The 24469-nt window shown below is 36.6% G+C and overlaps 1 protein-coding gene across 1 annotated transcript; it reads right to left on the bottom strand.

Annotated features, from left to right (window-relative positions):
• Nucleotides 1-536: 536 nt before the first annotated feature.
• On the bottom strand, nucleotides 537-22584 carry mkln1 (muskelin 1, intracellular mediator containing kelch motifs). Its single transcript, XM_026240271.1, has 18 exons — nucleotides 22455-22584; nucleotides 20959-21028; nucleotides 16952-17094; nucleotides 16627-16715; nucleotides 15148-15257; nucleotides 14375-14567; nucleotides 12487-12564; nucleotides 12244-12309; nucleotides 11664-11776; nucleotides 8993-9205; nucleotides 8643-8864; nucleotides 8170-8299; nucleotides 5196-5343; nucleotides 4359-4473; nucleotides 3655-3794; nucleotides 3058-3160; nucleotides 2787-2841; nucleotides 537-2677 (listed from the first exon to the last, which is right to left on the bottom strand). Exons 1-18 carry the CDS (start codon nucleotides 22532-22534, stop codon nucleotides 2556-2558), a joined length of 2190 nt encoding a protein of 729 aa, XP_026096056.1. The 5' UTR covers nucleotides 22535-22584; the 3' UTR covers nucleotides 537-2555.
• Nucleotides 22585-24469: the final 1885 nt, after the last annotated feature.

Below are 24469 nucleotides of genomic sequence, written 5' to 3'. Positions count from 1 at the left end.
TTGATTTTTCTTTTATGCCAAGAATTTAGTAACTATATTTTGTAAATTTCCTACTGTGAATATACCAAAATAAATTTTTGATTATTAATATGCATTGCTAAGAACTTTATTTGGACAACTTGAAAGGCGATTTTCTCAATATTTAGATTTTTTTGCACCTTCAGATTCCAGATATATTCAAATAATTGTATATAAGTTCCTTATGTTAACCAAAGTTAATTTATTATAAAAAAATACAGCAAAAAGTGAAATAATTACAATTTTAAAAAGAGTTTACATTTTAATATATATTTTTATTTGAATTTATTTGTGATGCACAACCGTTTTCAGCAGTGATTGCTTCAGTCTTCAGCCTCATATGATCCTTCAGAAAACATTCGCTGCTCAAGTAATATTTCTTATTATCAACATTAAAAATGGTTGTTCTGCTTAATTGCTCTGTGGAAACCATGACACTGTTTCAGTATTCTTAGATGAACATAATTTTGTTTAAATAACGTTTTATAGGTTTACGTTAATGGAAGACCGAGGCAATATTTAAGAAAACTTGAACAAAATACAATCTTTATTCTTTTATGTACATTACATACAATGCAGTTCTTTAATAGGTTCTACACATTCATGAGAGCCACAGTGTAGTGCTGACATCTCAAGGTACCCTCGCTCAAGCGCTGAGGGGGGGCTCCACGAGATGAGGATTTCCAGGAGAGAAGAAGAGAAAAAGTCACTTCATCTCTGAGACTGCAAAAATGTACACCGAAAGCAAGAAAACGTTTTTGGCATTAAGTGTCGGTTGTAAGTGTCGATCCTCTCGTGTATATTTGATTTCACTGTTTTCATACCCATTTTTTTCAGGAACTTTCTTCCTGGCACAAAGACAATGCTAAATCTATGAAAGGCAAAAGTAAGCCCTGGTTTCCAAATCATATACACCAGAATTGCTTTCACATCAGGAAAGAAATAAAGAGCAATAAATCTTAGAAATCACGTATGGGCCAATCACAAACTTCCACACTCCAGTGCGCTGTGAGTGTATCTCCACAGAGCCAAATTACAGCTAATACTGAGTTCAGGGAATTGAGATATGACACAATCAGCAGGGTGAAGCATAATGTACTGTCTCATAGTTCCTTGAGCCTTTGGTTTCTGCGTGGGTGAAGCCATAAGTACAGAAAATTTAAGATCGATCCAATTACCAGAATATTGTTTTTGCAGGGCAAACACTTCCTACTCATACACAGGGAGACAAATAACAAAAATAACTGCTGTTAAACTAACACTACACAAATGGAGACCAAGTAATCCAGATGGACTCTATGGAAGACTATCACACTTCGGTCCAGAATTGTAAACAATCCGGAAGCTCATACGGAATGAAGGGCACATATAGACGTCTCTATGACATCATAGACAGAGACAAAACACAAGACATGACATTCAGGGCTAAAGTTCACCAAGAAATAATAATAATAAATAGTGAGGGGTCTCTTCTGTCTCCGGTGGTCCCAATAAGGCTTCTTTGAGTTGGTACCAGTAAGCTGAAGTATATGTAACACAGGACTATATTGAGTTACAGTCAAAAGCAGCCACAAACTGAAGTAAATCTACATTTAAAAAAAAATCTAATAATCCACGTCTTCAGTTCGTCTAATTGCAGCAAAGTGTTCTTTATCCATTCGCTAATGGATATAACTGTAAAGACCTGTTATAAAGTACAAAGTGCTGCCATGAAGGATCATAATATTTGCATTCCTACACACAGTGGAAAACAGTTCTTGTGTACCTATGTTTGTGCATAAAACCTTAAACATGTCACTGTATTCCTTTTAAGATCTGTGGATGAGAACTTAATCATGGAATAATGCATTTCATCACTATTAAAGAGTCAAAGAAAGCACTAATTTCAGGGCAGCAATAAATAGCAGCAGCAGGTTTAAATGAAAGCCAGTATTTAAATCCAGTACTGAGAGTGAACAGAACTGATCTACTAGACTGAGAGAACTGACTCTAGAGGGCACTCTGATCTTTTCTTCGGCCTCCACTAGCTCACCGCACATGTGTTTGTCCATTAAAATCTGATTTAAAATAGCAAAGCAAAAACGAACATGATGATCACACAGTTCACAAATCAAATCCACCCATTTATGATTTAAACTGTTCGGATTTATAACCTACATTTCAACCTGTATGAAAGAAAATTTGAAAAATGTAACTCAAACAGACCTGAAAAATAAGGTCAACTTTGTTTAAAAATAAAAATAAATCAACTCAGTGTGCAATTTGGCAGATATGCAAATTTAAACCTAATTCTGACAGTTTTTTTTTTTAAATAAAAAAATAAAAAAGCACAACCCTGGCACTCCAAAGTAGAAAATTATATTTCTGCATTGTAAGTAAATCTCAGTGATGTTTAAGTGGCATTACTTCTGTAGGAAGAAACACAGTAGGAGGGCACGGCACACCTCGGGTGGAAAATGTAGAAAAATAACCTCTGTTTTGGGTGGGAGGAGTCTGAGAGGTCTAAAGAGGGTGTGGTCTACTGTGTGGGGGTGTGGCTACAGGGTGATGAGGTCGACAAGGTTACCCTTGGGTGGGGTCATGTTGTCAGGGAAGAAATTGACAAGTGTGTCGAACAACTGTGTGCGCTGGGCATACGTCTGATCCACATCTGAAAAACCTGTGATGAAGAGAAGAAAAACATCATTAATATTAAAGCACATCTGATTTCCACAGTTATAGAAGAACATGATTGGAGGACAGTTGTATTCATCAAACAGTGCTCTCACCGAGAGGAATGAAGTCTGAGCTGGATTTGAACAGAGCTGAGGGTAAGAGCTGGAACTACAGGAGAAAAAAAAAAACACACAGAAAGCACTTTTAATTATCTATTAGACCTAATACATTTTCAGTATCTGACATGATATTTGCTTAAGTCCAACTGGAATCAAACTATTAAAATACATATAAATGCACAAACGGACTCAATCAACAAAAGTTTAAAGTTTTAATACATGCTTAATCCTTAAATGTAACAGCTTCTTTTTGTTTGGTCCTGACCTCTTTTGTCTCATCGGGGTCGGTGTGGTCCACAGTAAGAGACAGATCATTCTGTAGGTATTTAAGTGCATTCAAGGGCTCGGTCTGAGCTTTCTCCTCAAACCTGCAAACACACAGAAGGCAGCAAGCAGAAGGTGAACATTTGGCTTAAATGAAAAAACACATATCCACAAATTTGGCAATTTTTTGTTTTTTATTTCTAGGTACACTTCTATTCCATTAAGTAACCAAATATGGCCACCAGGTGGCACTAAATGTGCAGAAATCACATGCACCAATGGAAAAATACTACTGTAATTTAATCACTAACTGCAGTGCTGCATGACACTGCAATTACATAATACAGCTGGGTCGGATCAGAGCAAGAGCATGTTCTTCATATTAACACTGAATAGATATCTAAACACTTTCCTAGCGATGTTTGGAAACTAAGAGCATCTGACAGTGATCTTTGGCTTCAGACGACCCAATTCAGTAAACATTATTCTTAAGCACAATGTTTTTTATCATGAACTGTGAGGTCAGAATGATGAGTCACTGAGCAGCAGATTGTAACAGGGGAAGCACTTTTGTACTCGTATGAAAATATATTTGTACCTGTATTTGCGAATGAGGTATTTGCAGTGTCGAAGCAGATATTCTTTGGAAGGCCGACACAGCTTTAGGGACCAGAAATCATCCAATCTCATTTTGGGTGAGCTGGACTTCCCCGGGTTTCCACCGAAAAGGTAATGCACCTGTGTACCATATCATCATGTCAATCCCCTGCTAATTGCTTTGATTAATCAGTACAGCAATAAAGGAAATTAGTGTTATATAAGCTTAAGCTGTCAAAGTGCCTGTGGTAAATATAATTTACATTTACATGTCTCTACAAGTGTTAAAACCTTATAATTTGAAAGCCGTTGCATCTGGTAATTTGCAATCATTTTGGGCAACAGAATAATTATCAGTCAATTTTATTATTTTATTGTGTTAAATATCACAAAATAAATGATTAAATAGCTAGTTAAGACTTCAATGGCCTAATTTTATATTAACACTATTATTATTAGTAGTAATTCTATTAATACTAAAGTATAATATAATATAAAAGTACACACATTGTAATAATTTGATTGTATTGTTTAGATTACATAATATTTAAAAAGAAGTATAAACATTTTAATTGAAGAAACCTGAAGTTAAAATAATACATACAAAAATGTAAGGATATTTGACAAAAAAATCCTAAACCACACCACCACACTGTTCATGATTCATATTGACAATGGGTGTGGAAGTGCAATGATCTACATTACCTTGTGCAACTCATCATAGACAAGCTGATGAGCAAAACGAGGACAAGGTTCCTCTTCCTGCAGGGCCTTAGTGGGGTTTTCTTTCACCGCCTGGTCATTCTTATAAACACACGACCTGCAGACAAACACACAGGCTTAGTCTTTCATACTAAACTGTGCATACTGTCCTAGAAAAGTGGACACACACGCACCCACCCAAATCCAGTCAAATAAACAAAAAGACAGAAACCAGTACACCAGATCCAAAGGAAACACTGACAGACTGATTTTTCAGAAGCCATAAGCCAACTGCTTCAATTAGCGTACAGAACAAAGCTTTTTTTTCTCCCTCAGTTTAAGTGCAAAGCACATTTAATACACACACACACACACACACAGACACGAGCGGCCAGACCCACATGCAAGCAGAGAACATTCTGTTCCTGTTTGATGGTCACCAACTCCCTTTCTGAAGGTCAGACTTTCCTTTGAAATACAACTTTCGCTCTTGCTTTATTCAAAATATGTGAATGTGTGTGAACAATTTATATAAGGGGGTTTTGTACGAGGCAATTACGCTCATCGTTGGCTCTGTAATGTATGTTCAATGCACTGAACAGAGAACATGCAGTCCAGGAAGGAAATATCATATTTTTTCATCATAACTGAAGATTTCCTTCTTTTCCAGCAGTGTATGGCAATCTTAAACCTCAGGAATTAAGTGCCTGAAAGCGCTCTGTGGATTACCGATGTAGGCAGTCCTCTTGGCCGCAGCTTATAAACACAGGTCTAGTGAACTCATTAGCATTCAATGTGCGGTGCTGTACAGATGAACAGTGTGTCCAAGAACTCACGCACCAGTTGTTGCGTGCAATGTCGTAGATCCAGAAGGAGTTGCGTACATTCTCCTCGCGCTTGTCTTTGTCTTTGCTGAGTCCTGATAGAACGTGAATCTCGTTGAGCTCTGGGTCGATGGTGGCACGCTGAGTGAATCCTGTCATTGGTACTGCAACACAAACACAGACTTCAGCTTAGATCATTAAGAGAAGGCACAAACGGTTTAAAGCATTATGATGTAGCAGCTTGGGGTGATCACTGGAAATACCATGCAAACCATCTCTATTTTTTATGGTTACAGCCAGACTCTGCAAAAGCTGTACCAAAGGTCATATTAATGGTCATTTCCCACCCGGAAATGGTGAATGAATTACAGAATTAAAAAATTTGCTATATTTGTTTAATATGTAAATCGGCCATGAAGTTTAGCATTATTTCTTTAGTACATAAATATGACCATATATAATATTCAATATTTTTATACATTGTTTGATAATGTTCTAAAATGTTTGATTAAACTATATTAATAAAACAAAATATTTAAAAATATATAATATTTTAAATAGATTGATTAAATATTGCATTAGCAAGTGAATTCACAGAATGTAATTGTATACTTGTATTATTTTTGTATTTATTGTTGGTTTTCACATTATTCTTTTATTACCTTTATGCAACTGAATTGCTATTAAATAAAAATACAAAATATATATTTATAAATATTTATATTTCAAATTTTTCAAGCACTGCTGTACATTAATGTTTACAATATTTAATATTATATTAATACAAAACTAAAGAAATAATAATATTAAACAAACACTAAGGAAATAATAATAAACCTCTCCAGGGTATCTATTCTCTTCAATTTGTAATAATTTATTTAGAGTTTGTTTATTTAGCTAGAATCTGGCCTGTAATTCCATTTTTAATTACAATCACAAATTTTTATGCTTAAAAAAACATTGTCCTGGAACTACAAGATAAAAGATTTTTGGGGGGCAACCTATTCCTCTAAGGTTTGGTTAAGAACAAACTGTTTGGGCTCACTGTTTCCTTCCTGGTAAATTGTGTTTTGTTCAGTCTTATTTTTGTCTCTCTCCGCTGCCTTGTAGCTCTTGTTCTCTTTCTGTCACCCCCTGTCCTCGTCGCACACACATCTCTCTCTAACGCGATAACAGAGAGAACACAGAGGTCTTTTTATACTCTCTCATTGCGTCAAGTCACCCATTGAGATTTTACACAATCTGTTTATGAGAACAGGAAGTGTGTCACAGGCCTGTGTCTGCACAGTCTCTCTCGGGCTTCACCGAGCTCTCACACTCGTTCACCTCCTGTGCCTCTCCACTCTGTGAACTGGCTGTTTGATTTGGTATGTTCCATCAAGCTTGACACAATATCATGCTTTCGTTACTGATTATAGAGAAAGCGAAGAAACATTTGGGGGACATTATGTGGGTGTGCAGACATGATGACCTGTCTGCTCACCAAATTCTTCTCCAAGCTGATCACCGACGTTTTACAAAGTCTGCTTTGTTGTAAGACTTGATTGTGCTTGCGATTTTCATTTGTATGCATGTGTGGCTAAGACGAGTAATAAAACGAGTGAGCAAATCACCACAAGTGCGTGGGCATGAAGTATTTTCTAAGAACATACTCAGTTCTTCAGAAGCCAATCAAAGTTCTGAGAACTTCAAACTGATTTTTTAATAAAGACACAGATGTTTCAAGGTTTTTTTTATTATTATTATTTATTTACTTTTATAGCATTTAATAGTATTTTGAATGAGCTTTTATTTTTATAATTTTGATAGTGCTCCTTTTACATTTTAGTTCATGTTTTATTCATTTTGTTATGTGCATGTCAAGTTTCTAATACATTTATTATAATTTGAATACCTCGAACATAACTTATTTTAATTAGCTGCCAATATTTCTAATCTTAATTAAGGCTTTTCATCTAATAATAATATTTTAGCTTTATTCTGCAACTGATTTTAATAGTTTTCATTTCAGTTAATAACAGCAAAAAAGCAGAACCTCAAATTAAAAATTTAAATGTTCATTAAGGGAGGGATCTGTGCCCTATGCAGGGACCAGAATATCACTGAGACTTGGGTTAAGTAGTAAGCACTTAGCAATACCTTTGAACACTTTTAACATAGTGTCTGTAAGACTAGCATTTTCTCGAGGAAAAAAAGAAATACAGTCTTACATAACCAGATTCATCTAAGGCTGCAAATCTAACAGAGAAGACTTTAAATATTAAAATGTATATTTGATGCCGAGTCTTCAGAGGAGAATCTCTTGATGAGAGTCAGAATGCGTGTTCTTTGTACAGAGGAATGTTGTAACCTCAAAAACCTTGTCTCCCTGCTCAGGAATGTGCTGTAATATTTAGCTCTCATCAGGACTATTCTCACGAGATACGCTCATCACCATCATCCAGACCAGCAGATCTGTGTATATCAGTATCATGGAGACTGCTGATGTCAAGTTGATTTAGCTGCAACAGATCACATGTTCGCCTCAGCTGTACATAACTGGCCGCAGCAGTGACATAATCCCCACCTGATTCAACTCTATTTCTGAACATGATGTCACCTTCATGCTTAAGATTCCTCTGCTCTTCTTTTAAGGAGCGTCTTCTCAGGGCACGGCTTTGTGAGAGCCATCAGCTGGGTTTCCATCCAAAGTTTCCGAAATGAATTTAAGGGAAGACAGCTCGGATGCAGTTATACAGAAATACTTTGATGACTTTGCTCGGGTATTTAAGAATGACCATTACATTTCAGATGCTGTGCAAGGAGATCAATTTGCTGTTTTTTCTTCAAAATATGGCGTTTGCATTTCTTGTTTCAGATGCCATACTTCAAAATGCGCATAAAAGCAGGTTGATGGAAACATAGCTATTTATACAGTGTGATAAAAAAAAATCTTGAAATGACGTAAAAAAAAGACACACAAAAAAATCATCTTGCTAATGACATCATACCCATGCCCGAGTCCTTCTTGGTGCCATCTGAGATGATCTCCACGTGGTCACCATCAACGTCGTAACTGAAGAAATCATTCAAGTACGTTTTGGACCTCTGACCTCCAAAAACGTACAGGCAGCGATTTCTCTGTGGGAGAGAAACGAAAAATTGTCAAATCAAATTTGTTGTCAAAACCACCCATAAATTCCACTTAGCACCAATAAACTTAAACCAATAAACACCAATAAATTAAAAAAACTCACCACTCATCTGTCTAAAAACCATTTTTGTAATCAACTATCTTATTGGGAAATGTTGTTCTATATATATATATTAATAGAGAGAGAGAGAGAGAGAGAGAGAGAGAATGAGTCCTAATTCATACCAGAAAAGCCACAAATGCATCTATCAAAAAATGAAGTCAACATGCAACATATCTGAGTTGCAGCTCAGAGCGAGTGCTTTATGGGTCATTACTAAGGAGACAGACCGTGTGGAAGAGCATGCAGTGTCCGATGCGGGACTGGATGTCCTCCGGCCCGGCGTTACACGAGTCTTCTCTGAGCAGACTCCAGCTGCCAGCTTGACAGTGATATGCGTAAAGTCCGCTGAACTGAGGTTCTGACGTTCGGCTGTCATCCACGCTGCCGTTACACGTCAGAATGCGACCACCAAAAGTGTAAATCATGTGTTTCTCAGAGTCCATGCACATCTGAGAGAGAGAGAGAGAAAGACAGAAGGTTTGTCCAAATACCTGAGAGATACGGAACTGTTCATCATTAACCTGTACAAGGGAGACTCCTGGTGGTGTGTGGGCATATATCCATATAAAACACATACCTGGTGGTCGAACACGAGTTTGGGTCCTCCATCAGCGGACGTGTCTTCACTTAGGAGAGTCCATGTGTTGGCGTCAATGTCATAGCAGTAGAAGTCACTCTTTAGTGACTTGCTGTTTCTGACAGAGGAGTCCAGATAACGGCCCAGCGTGTAGATTTGTCTCCGCTGAGAGTCAATGCACATTTTGTGACACGACCGAGCACTGGGACCGTTCTAAAACAAATATATAACAACCTTTATAGATTTTGCCTCTAAGTCAGATCACCCATAGATCAACTGATACATATAGCAAAAAAAAATCTAGTTTTTTCAACACAAAACCCTTTTTTTAGCTTTTAAAGGGATAGTTCACCCAAAAATTTTAATTCTGTCATTAATTACTCACCCTCATGGCACTCCAAACCGGTAATACCTTTGTTCATCTTCAGAACAGAAGTTAAGATATTTTTGAATCGGTTTTATGAAATCCGAGAGCTTTCTGACTCTTCATAGACAGCAATGCAACTACCACATTCAAGACCCAGAAAGGTAGCAAAGAAAGACACCCTAAAAATAGTCCATCAGTGGTTCAACCATAATTTTATGAAGCTAGAAGAATACTTTTTGTGCACAAAGAAAACTAAAATAAAGTCTTTATTCAACTATTTCTCATTCATCGTGGTACTGTCATGAATGTGTTGAAGACTGACAAAAAAAAAAAAAGAGAAGAAATTGTTGAAAAGGTCATCATTTTTGTTTTCTTTTAGTACAAAAAGTATTGTAATAGCTTCACAAAATGAAGGTTGATGCACTGATGTCACATGGACTATTTTTTACAATGTCTTTACTACTTTTTCTGGGCCTTGAACAGTTGCATTGCTGTCTATGCAGTGTAACAAAGCTCACAGATTTCATCAAAAACATCTCAATTTGTGTTTCGAAGATAAACAACATGAGGATGACTAATTAGTAGTGTCGGGAACTGTTCTGGTTTTGTTTTTTCAAAAGAACTGGAACTGTGAGCAATTTCTACGTTTCGAAAATGGTTCTGGTGCAACATGTGACCAAGCGCTGTGATCAGCCTTGCGCCAGTGTTCTGATAAATAGGCGTTTCCCGTAAAGAATGTCACAAACCGAATAACAGAAATGCCACCCTGCCTCTCTAAAAATTACTGAGCACATTGTTTCCAATGCGCACTCCACAGACTCGCCATGCCGCAGTGTCTTTAGATAACGAACACGTTTCCCTCGACTGTACGCGCACTCGCACCTCACACTGCTGAACCTTCTGCCACTGAATTACATTATATTTGTCCCATACTGTCATTAATATACATACTGACTTCATCTTGGACCACTAAAAATATACTTCTATTGTTGTGCAATTATGAGGGATAGATTATTTAGTGTACAGGTCAAAAGAGAAAATATTTATTTTCATGCATTTAAAATGTTTCAAAATTGCATCACACCATCTCCTGACTCCATTATTATTTGTAAAATAGGGGCTTTATGGAGAGTGTGTTTACATGGTTATAAGTATAACAGTTTATATTTAATTAATTTAGGGAAATGACAGGTGTCTCTCAGCCCATAAGGGACTATATGGCCAACCAGCTTATTCCTGCTTGAAAAGCAAAATGTTATTGGTGGTGTAAAAAACATCAACTTTGAAGCACATGCTGATTGATGGACTAACATTACTCACTACCTTCCAGCAATACTACATTCAATGAAGGTAAAATAGTAAAAACATACTAATAGTTCATTTAAATGGAACCGGAATCAGAACCTGAAAATTTGTTTACTGTAATATATGTTGAATTTTGACATGGCCAACCTTTAAATTAAGCTGACAGCAAGTAATGAACAGTACTGAGCATTGAGTAGTTGAGAATTGTGCATTTTTAATGGAACCGGAAAATTTCTAACAATTCCCAATCCCAACCCTAGTAATTAATGACAGAATTTTTATTTTTGGGTGAACTATTCCTTTAATTAGTCTCTCAGATAAGAATGTTTTTAGAAGGTACCAGGACCAGGAATGTGTTCTCTAAGAAAAACTAGTCACTGGAATATACAAAATTTGCGAGATTAAAGTTATCAAATTTACTGGCACGTAACCTAGATAAGTAATTTACACATTGTTGTCAGTTATACTTGTGAAAAATAAAATAAAATACTGAAAAAAAAAAAATCTTTGTAGTCTGCACAGCCATTTGTGAGAGATGGTCTACTTTTGTGAGACCATTCATTCAGATGTACCCACCCTGAAACATCCCATAAGGCAAACAACTGCGGTTGGCCATATCACATATCAGTCAGACAGGCCCTTTCTGCATTCATGGGCAGCTCTTAGTCTAAGCTGGAGAGTGTACAAGACTATATACAGATTTCAGCAGCCAAAGAGATCTCCATTATAACTTCCATCAGCATTGTGTGGTGTCACTCTACATATTTTCCATTACAATCACTTCATTCTCTTCCTCATTCACAAACAACTACGAGTCAAAACCCCCCCATCTAAATAACCTACAGATGAAGGAGTACAACATCACTCGGTGAACTGTGCACAGAAAGCACAGCGAAGTATGCGAAACTCAACAGCACAATGGAAAGAAACATCTAGGGGGTTTTTGTGCCAATCAGCTGAGTCATAATCGAAAGCAATCTTCTTTACTTTCTCTCTTACCTCTTTCTCTGTATCCCTGGAGATGCAGGCCCACTGGTTCTCCTTCACACTGTACGCCCAGAAATCAGCCAAGTCCTGCGTTCCATCCCAGCCACCAAACAGATACACAGTTTCTGCAGAACAAAGAGGCGAATAGAAAAAAAAAACAGAAAGAGAAAGCGATGATGAGTGGGTGAGGCGTTTTACACCTTTACAAGAAATTCAATATGAAATCAAAGGATAAAAACTTTCATGGTATTTTAAAAGCGGTTATAAATCATCATATTCTTGAAAGGCAGCTGTGTGCTGAGGTTGGAAGGCTGATGTCGCCATGGTGATAAGCAGAGACAGTTGTTTGAGCTATTGAGCGTCAGCTGAGCTGTACAGCGGGTTACTTGAGGTCAGTTTGAATGCACAGAGCCACATGAGGGCTGCGGGGATCGATTGTTCCTCTAACAAGCAGCTCACAGATTCACACGCACATTTAAAACAGCCCTTAACTCGCAACAGCAGGACTTAATGCAGTCTTAGCATGCATTCCACTACAAGCAAGACAGAACAAGCTAAATAGTGCCGCGATAACCGCCTAAATCAAACCTACCTGTCTGAACATCAATGACCATCTGATGACCTCCTCTCATGCCCGGCCTGTTATCATCACCATCACCTAATCAGAAAAAAAGAAGAAGAACAGAAGGGAATTGAGAGTTGTGTGTTTCAGGAACAAGACACACACTGAATATCAGTACAGCCCTTAAGTCATTTAATACAGCAGACAAGGATTCCCTGGAGTCCAGCATTCAGATTCAGAGCAAGAGGCCGCCACTTGTGTGTTCTGTCCTACCTTTGTTACATTTGGGGATGATCTGACTCCAGCGTGGCTTATAATCCTGCTGGCTGATGTACTGATTAAACAAACCATCTGGAAGAGAACAGATAAAGAGTCAAGTGCGCACTTTAATTTGCTAATGCATGCTCCCTGAGCGGGAAACAATCCAAGTGTACATTAGGTTCTATTTACCGTAAATATACACTGTGACCACATAAGAGAACATGTAAGAACATTGAACACAACTGTGAACGCCGCGTCAAACACTTTCGCCTATCCCATTCTAACACAGGGTTAAGTTCTTGACTAGCCGGACAGTGGATCAACCAGTGGCTCAAGCCTCTGTTTTGTCCAAAGAAAAGCCAGTTAACAACAAGTCAGTTCACTCTATGGCCATATTCGATCGCAATGCCTCAGTCTGAGCAGCTATTTCGGTCATACTACTTGAATTCGGTCATGTACTTGAATGGGGGAGGACTGATATTTCTAAAATTGCTCACCGAGGTCACAGTAAAACAACATATTTTATACCAATTAAAGCTGACATCAGATTTTCATAAAATTTCTTAACCTTAAATTGCACAAAAGTGGGTTGCTGTGCAAAGGATGGTGAAAGAAAACTATAACAAAAAAAAAACAACCTATATGATTAATGATTGGCTCTTTTTACTGGAAGGCAGGACTTCCTTCACAAGAAAGATCTAACTGAGTGTGGCACTTCCTCCCATTCATTGTAATACCCATGGACAGTCTCTGTGTAATATTGTCTTTGCTTCAATGCTTCATAAAGGCCAAATAAAGTGACACAACAGTCATTTATTATATTTAACAACAATAACAAATGGTTCAACATGTGTCATGCATCATTTTGTCATTTCTACTTCATTGCATATGAGCAAAACTTTCCAGTTTTGGTTTTCAATCCAATCATGTGCTCACGTCATATCGAAATGATTGGAAAAGGTTTATGCCAACCCCCTCAACCCGATTGAAATCTTTAGATTTGGGCATTTCTATTCCAATTGAGGTCTTTACATGGAGCATTTTCATTCAGATTGGAGTTTTAAACAGATGGCAATTAGAATACAATGCTCCATGTAAAGTACCACACCATTTTATAAATCAATCTAAATATTCCAAGGTTTATTTTAAATTTAAACAACATTTCTGCAAATGTCTTGCAAATAGATTGCATGAAGTGTTTTGCGGACACACATTCTGCAGGTTGAATCATAACCAGGTGAATGTTTAAGTTGCACATTACTGAACTTATGCCCAACACTGTTATGGAAACTATAACTCTCAACTGTGAAACCACCCACAGGCTTGTGTCAAAAAGCAGTATGTTGGTGTTTTTTATCATTATGACTCAATGTCTTATTTAGAATGTATGAGAATGTTCAAATATATACAATCCATAGTTCCTTATTTTTTAACCTGCACCCTTCAGTCAGTACAACAGGCAAACATTAGTTCAGGTAGGTGTATGTGGAAAAACAAGTTTTGCAAAGCAGTAATTAAATCACTATTTAAATAGTGAGAATATGAGAAACTAAATCTTTGCGTCTTTTTGAAGTACAATCTGCTGTATAATACTGCAATTGTGCAATAATGCTGCAAGTTGATCAAAATCTCTCTAACAGTGGGAGCAGCGCATTTAAAAAATATAACACTTCTAACACACTAAAATCAGGTCTAGTCTGCGTCAAGTGAAACCGTTCAAGACCGTTCAAGCAGAGCCCAACTGTATTTGAAATACAATGTCAACAAGGATGTACTGGCTTGCAACGTGACACGATTATAATCCAGAACCATTCTGTTTCCTACAGTGAACCAACATGCCCACATTCCCTATTTAATGAATGTGGCACAGATCCATATGATGAAACACAGGGTGAGGTACCTCTCACAGCTTTGTCTATGAGCTCCTCGCAGGCGTCAAAGTCTCCTCTGAGGACCAGCCGCTCATGGAGGTGTGTGAGCATGGGATGCTCTAGAGCGATCCGTGTTTTCTTCTGCAGGGACTCGAAGGCTTCTGTGTAGTTGTGCTGCCGGAAGTGTTTCAGGCACAGGCGGATGGCCTCCTGTTCACGGTACTATCAGGAAAAAAAAAAAAAAAAAAAAAATAGCACTTTAACTGTAACGTGCCATCATTCCAAGTTTAATATTGCATGAAACTGCCTGCGCAAATTGAGTGCGAGCATTATAAAACTAGAATGTTTTTCTTACTGAAACAGCTTGGCAATTTAAAAACTGTTAATGGTTATGACGAACGAAGAAAGTGACGCAGTTTACTTAAATAAAGAAACAGGAAATATATATTACTTTAATTCCCATGCTGCGTGACTTATGTGTGATTATCTTTAAGCAGTGGGTGGTTAATAATGGCATAATCTGAAATAAAGCAATTTCTATTACACAGCATGTTAACTTTTATATTCTTTTAAGATAGACGTGTGTGTGTGTGTTTGTGTGTGTGTATTTGCCACCCATTTTTAGATCCAGAATTTCACCTCATTCGGTATCATTGCATACAGACGGGATAATAAAACAAAAAAAATAACAATTTGAATGGTCTTAGAATGCGTCTTTTGATTTTGGGATGAATTAAGAACTTGACATTTCTTTGTTGCATTCATCCTCAAAGATGGATGTGGATGTTCGGAAACCACTCACCTTACTGTACCAGTTAAGGCAGGGCTGGACAACGTCTGGATCTTCTATGCCGTGTAATTCAATATACCAGATGCTAAAGTTAAAGCTGGGCCCCCATGACATCAGAGGCACTGTACGTAACCAAACACACACAGACAGCATCAAGAGAGGACATTCACACTTTGCTTAAAAAAAATAATATAAATTTTATATATATATATATATATATATATATATATATATATATATATATATATATATATATATATATATATATATATATATATATATAAAATAATATAAATTTTTTTTATTTTATATATATATATATATATATATATATATATATATATAGAGAGAGAGAGAGAGAGAGAGAGAGAGAGAGAGAGAGAGAGATGGGTAGATTACATTTGGATTGTAATCAGTTACTGATTACATATTACATGACAAAATTTGTTGTCAGTAATATAATCTCTTAGATTACACATTTTTGGTAACGTAATCTGATTACTTTTGGATTACATTTAGATTACATTTGTGCTAACCCTTATTTGATATCACATATATTGAATTAGTCTAATCGTGTACTATTTTGACATTTACAAAGATAAAATATATTCCACAAAATATACTTAATTCACCATCAAGAGCCCACAATAGCTTCTTTTTCAAGTACAATGTATGGACAGTTAATACTTACAAAATACTAACACTTATGTGCCTTGCTATTAGTAATTGCTAGTAACACTGAATAAAACTTATAATTAGTTACTTATAATTAAGTAAACTTAGAAAACAGCTACACTACAAAAACCAATATTGAAAAACATGAAATTCACAGCAATATCATTGCCAGGTTAAATATTTAATGTAATAAAACACTAGAAGTGCATATGAACGTATCAATGAAAAACACAAAAAATAGCTACATTGCAAACATGAATCTTGAAAAAGACTAAAAAAAGAAGAAGAAGAAAAAAGGAAATTTAGGAGAATCAATGATTTATCAAGCAATGAACTTATTACCATTGTGTAAATAAAATGTAATCGTGTAATCCATAAAAAAGTACCTGTAGTCTGATTATGAGTATTTTAAAAAGTAGTTTACTCTAATTACAAGTACTTGAGTTTTGTAATCTGATTACGTAATCCAGATTACATGTAATCAGTTACTACAAAGCTCTGTGTGTGTTTGTGTGTGTGTGTGTGTGTGTGTATATATGTATGCATTTATCATATATATATATATATATATATGTCATTTTCCATTGTCAAAAGAGATTTCAATGTCTGAAACACACAGCTTGGAATATTACAAGAGAAAAAGGAGTTCAGCGTTCACACAAGCCCTCATTTGTTCCATCAAAGACTTGCAGAGTCATTCAATCACTCATTTAACTCATTGTCTACCTCAGAAATCATGTGATGTGATCTTTCCCCTAAATGTGTCATCGCATGAGTTCACTGTGTCTTTAGTTCACTCTTTCTGTAAACACTCACCTATTTTAATGAACCTGCAGGGAAACATCTGCTCATCAATCTTGTGCTTTAGCGTGAATGTCTCCTTGTTGAAGTCATTCTTAAGGCCACTAGGATTAGATGAGAAAGACAGTCAATGACCTCACCACATCACAAGAAGCCATTTCCCCAAACATTACTCACATCGCAAGAAACACAAATGTTTGTGTTCTGGTGCTCTATTAGTAAGTTAAGTATATCCGATCACCTGCTCTTGAGATGCTAGAGTCCGTAAAGTTTATCTGGCATAAAGATTAGCATGTAAGTAGATTGTAATCACAAACTAACATTCTCCCACCAGTCTCACCTAGACAAGAGTTCTGTCATGTTTTCTTCGCTCATGCCTCCGAACACTTTGAACTTCTTCAGGTTGCACACGTGGGTTTTCTCATATTTGCCATAGGTTATGCTCAGAACGATAGCTGGTCTCTCCAGTTTTAAGATCAAGTACTGAGTGGCAGAAAAAAAAAAAAATTGTTACACCAAAGCAACTCTAATCCGACATGTTCTAGCCACAACGATCAATTTTCATCCATAACATAATAACTTAACAGTTCGTTTAAAAACTTCACCTTTACCACAACAGTAAATCTAGACCTATTTCTAATATCATTCATCACTGCTCAGGTTTAAAGTCACACATCAGGTATGTTTTGTAACAAAAGCACGAAGACGATTTGAAAGCCATAACAGGGTGCATATTTTCAGTGAATAATAAATGTAATTTTGGTCAGTTTCCCCTCAAAACTAGCATTAGGGCTGGGCGATATATCTACCGATATGATCATGCTCATCTAGTCAGTAAATCTGGTTCCGTGATTAGTGCTAAATTACCTGCTTTCAAATGGAGTGGGATTTAATAGACAGAGCCGTAGATTACTGACAAGCTACGCAATATCGCAATCCTTTTCCCAGATGAATCGCCTTCGATAATGAACGCGATATTGCGCAGCTTGTCAGTGTATGTACAGTGTACTTGTCAGATAAACATTGTAACTTTCTATTCTACTTACTGTTTGCACAAAAATTAAGCAGCACAACTGTTTTCAACACTAATAACAAAGAAAAATCCTTCATATTATAATGATTTCTGTGACTAACAAGTGCTGAGAACTAAGCTTTGCATCACAGGAATAAATGACATTAAAATATATTAATGAAATACAGTTATTTTAAAATGTAATAATTTCAAAACATGTATTTTACTGTATTTTTAATCAAATAAATGCCATCTTGATGAGCAAAAGAGACTTCTTTCTAAAAATCTTGGCAGCCCCAATCATTTTTGAACAGTCTTCACAAAACCTGGAAAACAGGACAAAAAGTTGTGCGGGCCATTTTTCGGGTATTTTTCCTCAATTACTTACACATCTTACGTTCCTCTGTGAACATTACAAAACACAAGGAAGAGATATTATTGTGTTTCTGGTGCATTTAAAGGCACACTAAATCAAAATGGCCATATACTGTGAGTGATAAGAGCCTCTTCAGGTGCAGGTGGGCAGGAGTGATTTATTACTCATGCTGCCCTCATGAAAACAATTTAATCAACTGTAGACATCTATGACAGAACAGCCCATAATCACAGCTTGTAAAATATTGTCCGGAACAAACGCAGCTTGCATAGAGACCCTAAAAATGAATGGGCTACGTCACTGAAGACGGGAAGGGTGAGGAAAATATTTCACACAGACTGACTGCAATATTCCATCCACCAGCACTGATGGCCGCCTGCACTAAGAGCTTGGGGAAAAAAAACAAAAAGGTTTTCCAACATTCAGCATTTAACCCACGGAAGAAATATTGATTGAACTTTCTATAATGATTTAAAACATGTAGAGAGGTCATTTCTGGGAAAAGAAAATACTGGATAATGACAGGAACTATGATTTCGGAAAACTCTGATCTCTGCAGAGTGTAACTGTACTTTAAGTGAAAGGATGAGAGTGGAAGGACATGATTGAGAAAACACAAGGCTTTGAGTTTGGGTTAGAGGTTAAAAGTTGAGGGTGCGTGTTACTGTACTGCCAACACGCACTTTCGATTTCCTTATTGACTAACCACAAGTCTGTCTTTGCTGCAATGGTCTGTGCCACAAGGACAGCAAATAAAAGAGGCTTCCTCTTTCCAAAAAAAAAAACAAAAAACAAAGATGAAAGCAAGGCACATTGTCAATAAATGGAAATTTCAACACAACCAGGCATGTTAATATCAACAATGTCATAACTGAAATAGACATCTCTGCAGCCAAACATCAATACTTAAAGGGTTAGTTCACCCAAAAATGAAAATTATGTCATTAATAACTCACCCTTATGCTGTTCCAAACATGTAAGACCTCCTTTTATCTTTGGAACACAGTTTAAGATATTTTAGATTTAGTCCGAGAGCTCTCAGTCCCTCCATTGAAGCTGTGTGTACGGTATACTGTCCATGTCCAGAAAGGTAAGAGAAACATCATCAAAGTAGTCCATGTGACATCAGAGGGTCCGTTGGAATTTTTTGAAGCATCGAAAATACATTTTGGTCCAAAAATAGCCAAAACGACGACTTTATTCAGCATTGTCTTCTCTTCCGTGTCTGTGTGAGAGAGAGTTCAAATCAAAGCAGTCTGGATATCCGGTTCGCGAACTAATCATTCAGTTCACCAAATCGAACTGAATCGTTTTAAACGGTTCGCATCTCTAATACGCATTAATCCACAAATTACCTAAGCTCAAGCTGCTAACTTTTTTAATGTGGCTGACACTCCCTCCAAGTTCAAACAAACCAATATCCCGGAGTAATGCATGCACTCAAACAGTACACTGACTGAACTGCTGTGAAGATGAACACCGAGCCGAGCCAGATAATGAACAATAGACTGACTCGTTCACGAGTCAAGAACCGGTTGCATCGGTGTTCGGATCACCAGTAGTTCTCTCAGACAGTTCGATTCAATAAACCGGTTGAAGAAAACGGTTCACCGGTTCTTTTGCGCTCGACGTAACGGCGTCATTTGCGATGATTGCCCTTGATTCAAGCCTTCGGTTTACCCGCGCTCATAACATTAGCACAGAATCAGTTCAGAATCCATCACCAAAAGAATCAGTTCGGTTCAGACGCTCTGTGTGTCGGTTTGCTGCACGCTGAATCACATGTGCGCAGTATCATCAGCTCCTCAGTTCACGAATCGTCAAACGAGTCAATGTTTTGTTCGTTATCTGGCTCGGCTCTGTGATCATCTTCAGTTCTCTCTTCACAGCAGTTCAGTCAATGTACTGTTTGAGTACATGACTTACTCCGGGATATTGGTTTGTTTGAACTTAAAGGGAGTGTCAGCCACATTAAAAAAGTTAGCAGCCTTAGTCATTTGTGGATTAATGTGTATTAGAGATGCGAACCGTTTAAAACGATTCAGTTCGATTTGGTGAACTGAATGATTCGTTCGCGAACCGGATATCCAGACTGTTTTGATTTGAACTCTCTCTCACAAAGACACGGAAGAGAAGACAATGCTGAATAAAGTCGTCGTTTTGGCTATTTTTGGACCAAAATGTATTTTCGATGCTTCAAAAAATTCCAACGGACCCTCTGATGTCACATGGACTACTTTGATGATGCTTTTCTTACCTTTCTGGACATGGACAGTATACCGTACACACAGCTTCAATGGAGGGACTGAGAGCTCTCTGACTAAATCTAAAATATCTTAAACTGTGTTCCGAAGATAAAAGGAGGTCTTACATGTTTGGAACAGCATAAGGGTGAGTTATTAATGACATAATTTTCATTTTTGGGCGAACTAACCCTTTAAGTAACAAAGACCTTTTATCATTTTCTCTCTTTTTTGGAAATAATTATTTTGAGATGTTTTACTTTCACATAGCATTGTAGCACTTTGAGTGTGAGAGATGCCCTTAATAATGGAAAGCATTTGCAGGACAAATAATATGAAAATCTGAATAAAAGTGTAATTGTAGTATCATTGATATACTATTATGGGTTTTATGGAAATTTTGAATTCGTTTTTTTATGTTTCGTGTTTTCATGTTCATTTAAGTTAATGTTTTTTTTTATTTGGCTGTGTGTTTTTGTCATTTTTATTATTTTTTTATATTTATAGTTCTTATACAATTGTATTGCAGTTTTAGTTATTTTAGAACTTAAACTAAAAGAAAACGAAATTGATGCCCTAGCAACTAGCTGAAATACAATAACTTTACTTTTTTAAATTCAGTTAATTTTTTTTCTTTTGTAAACAATAATAATAACTCTGATACAGAAACTATTATCCAGCTCACCTAAAAATTGAAAGGCGTAAGCAGAATTTACCTGTGGAGGGTAGTTGCTCTCAGATGACCACCTGGAAGACTGATCGTTAGGTTTGTCCACTAAAATATTCCTGCAATCAAACAAAATAAGAACGAGTTAAAGAAAAGTTTAATGTACCACAAACATTCTTTCAAACTTTTTTTCCACACTTTTTCTTGCATGCAAAATAGAAAAGTTGTGCAGAAATTCCACAGCATTAAGCTGTCACCATGAATGCATAACCATCCAGTGCACTGACAACTTTTTAGATGAATACATGCACAAAATGCCTTGTTTACTCAAGTATGCTTGCAATTGTATTATGCTGGTTATGCAAAGTCCAACACAGTTCTGCTTACCAAATAAAGTTCATAAAGCATGTAAGCTTGGTGTGAAAACCAAAAAAAAAAAAACCCTGGCAAGAGTACCCAGGTGTCACACAACAGTATATGCCACTGACTAATGCATGAACGTGTGCACTGTTTATCAGTCTACTACAGCACATTCGCTCTAGTTGTCATATCCAACACAAGGATTACAAAGAAGGTATGTAAATTAGTTATACATGATCCATTTTACATGACACAAATTGCATGGGTTAGACCGCAAATAACTACCAGCTCATTGGCTGTGTTTCAAAACGTGAGAGACCGCGTTTCATAAGCTGTCTTGGCAGCTCACTTGTTTCCAAACTCTGCTACTTCATGCCTTGCTAGATAGCTGGAAATAACAGCATATTTGGTACAGATGCCCTTGTTAAATAAATTTGCTCAATGAAGTATTTTTATATAATATTGTAGATTAACAGTAACAGACAAAGATTAAAACGGGATAAAAATAGCGACTCTCAGTGTCATATTCCAACGGTTTAGCTGTAGTCACCATAGCTTATTTATACATTGATGTATTTCAAAACAGTACTGGTAACATTATAATTTAGATGTATTTCCACCAAATATTTTTTAAATAGATAAATGTCATTCGACGATTTACGGTTTGTTTACTTTTAGCTTCTTGTTTACTTCTAACGTTAGCCATTTAGCTAACCGGCTACATACTGCAGTTCTGATTTATACTTCAACTATAAATAAACGCAGTGCAGTGAGACACCTGCCAGGTTCTTAAAAGAGCATCATGATCTGTATAATGATATGAAACATAAAAACATTAGATGTAAGTTACTTCAGGCGTGTTATTTGTATAAATTAACATGGGCTGCTTCATACTAGCCTAACCTAGCATGCTAACATGACTGTCACATCTGCACATTTCCACACATGTATAGCCGTTTCCCGACTTTCACATCTAAATTATGCACATTAATATGTAAAATTAGATGTTCGTTTGCTTTGTTGCTTGCAGTAATACATTTGCTGCTGCTTTTTATGTACCCGTCTGCTGTACCCCGGCCCACTGGTTAGATAAAGCCATATATTTGATTAATATTACAGAGATATAAACTGTGTATCCATATTTAGGAGCAGTCTCAACGTGAGTGTTTAATGTGCGTTACTCACTCGGGTAAATATGTAGAGGAGTACGAGCTCCATTTATAAACACTGTAGGAGAGCACTCTGCTGTCAGGAGCCACCGCCATCTTGATGCACGAACGAAACACAACACACACGCATATTCTCTCTCTCTCTCTCTCTCTCTCTCTCTCTCTCTCTCTCTCTCTCTCTCTCTCTGTGTGTGTGTGTGTGTGTGTGTGTGAGAGAGAGAGAGAGAGAGAGAGAGAGAGAGAGAGAGAGCAAGCACGCAATCTTAAAGTGGAACAGGACTACAACATTATGTGGTCCTTGGAAAAATAATAAAATATAGGGTAAATAATTAAATGCTCATAGAACACATAATAAACAAGTTTATTCATTCTGTTAACATAGTGCCTTTAGTATAGTATGAATAAGTCTTAACAGGCTTAAAAACTTTACACTCTTTATGTGGGTTGTTGTAAACTAGGAAAACTTTTCCCTCTTCTTCATCACCTAAATATTTTCATAGGATCTAAATTACACTTATACTTTAAATGAATTATCCAGCAATGTCTGAACTATTATTAATCATTACAATGAGGCTACGAGCAAATTTCCTGCTGCTAAGCCTGAAAGTAGGCTATTCTTGACACAAGCAAATGAACCAGTATACTCCAAGAGGCTACCAGCCCAAGGAGCGAGATCCCATCCCTGCAGCCAGGAGCCAAGCGAGGGATGAGGGGGCGGAGGTATTGTTTGAGTGAACTGTAATCCTCTCTTAATTCCATGCAATCAAGGGTCTTTATCAGCCAATTAGCAGTGGGCTTTAGTTTTCACACGATCTCACGGGCTCTTTGATGTGACATGATAAGATATGATATGATATGATATGAGATGATAATATGAAATGATATATGACAAGAAAATACAATGGTAGAGAAGTCATCTTTGAAGATAGTTACAAACGTATTTGTTTATTACAAATGCAGCTTTTCACTTCTCAGTACTTTAATTGATGGGCTGGAGTTATATGGCTTTATTGTGGATTATTGTGATGTTTTTAGCACCTGTTTGGACTCTCATTCTGATGGCACCCATTCACTGCATAGGGTCCATATGTAATGGTCAATTTTTCCAAATCTGTTTAAAGTGAAGAAACAAATTTATTTACATCTTGGATGACCTGAGGGTGAGTTGATTAAATATTCATTTTTGGTTGAAATATTTCTTTAAAAGGTAACAAATATGATTATATTGTATCACTGGACGTGCCTGTCAAAATGCCTTATCAGTGAAGCTAATTATTCGAGAATGCAGAAGAACACAGTGACCTTCTAGATCTAGATAAATGAATTCCGCCTTTAGTTGATCATAGCACGCTGGTGTTGTCTTTTACCAGAATCAAGCTGATGTAAGGTGAGAGATAATGTCATTTCAGCTAAGTGCATGGCCAGATCTTGGCAAGAGCCCTTTTAATTTTCCGTAAATGGATGGGGACCATTTGTGTGTTGCAATCTTTTAAACCTGTGAGTAAATATGAAAAAAAAAAAAAAGTTTTTGCCACTGTTAAAAAAATGGCAAAAAAACTTTTTCAATTATATGCATTGTTTATACCATAGAGAAGTAACCTTAATGTACATCTATGTTAGAAAAGATAGCAAATATATTACCTTTAGTAGTCTAAAAAACTTTGTACATTATACCTTTTCAAAGTGCATATACCTTAGATAAGTATTATGGAATCTTAATGTACAACCTTTTAGGGGTAAATACAAAGTCGTCCCCTGTGGCAAGCTGTTGCACCCCTACCATTTTTACAGTCATGAAGGTGTGGAATATAGCACCATTCATTCCTTCAGTCTATGAAGAGAGCATTTTTTGCTTTTCATATTATTAATATTTCTTCTAATTTCTGGTACAGGACAACAAACCTGTACACCTTGAGTAAAATCACTACAGAGTAAAATAATAATGAAAAAGACCATGACATTAAATCTTAATCATAAAATTACCTGTGGATGACTGCAGGCACAGAAATACATGATCAATTCTTTAATGTA

This window comes from Carassius auratus, chromosome 4 (genome assembly GCF_003368295.1).
Source record: "Carassius auratus strain Wakin chromosome 4, ASM336829v1, whole genome shotgun sequence".
Lineage (NCBI taxonomy): Eukaryota > Metazoa > Chordata > Actinopteri > Cypriniformes > Cyprinidae > Carassius > Carassius auratus.
Note: the sequence above shows the minus strand (reverse complement) of the source record. Positions and strands in the feature narration are given on the sequence as shown.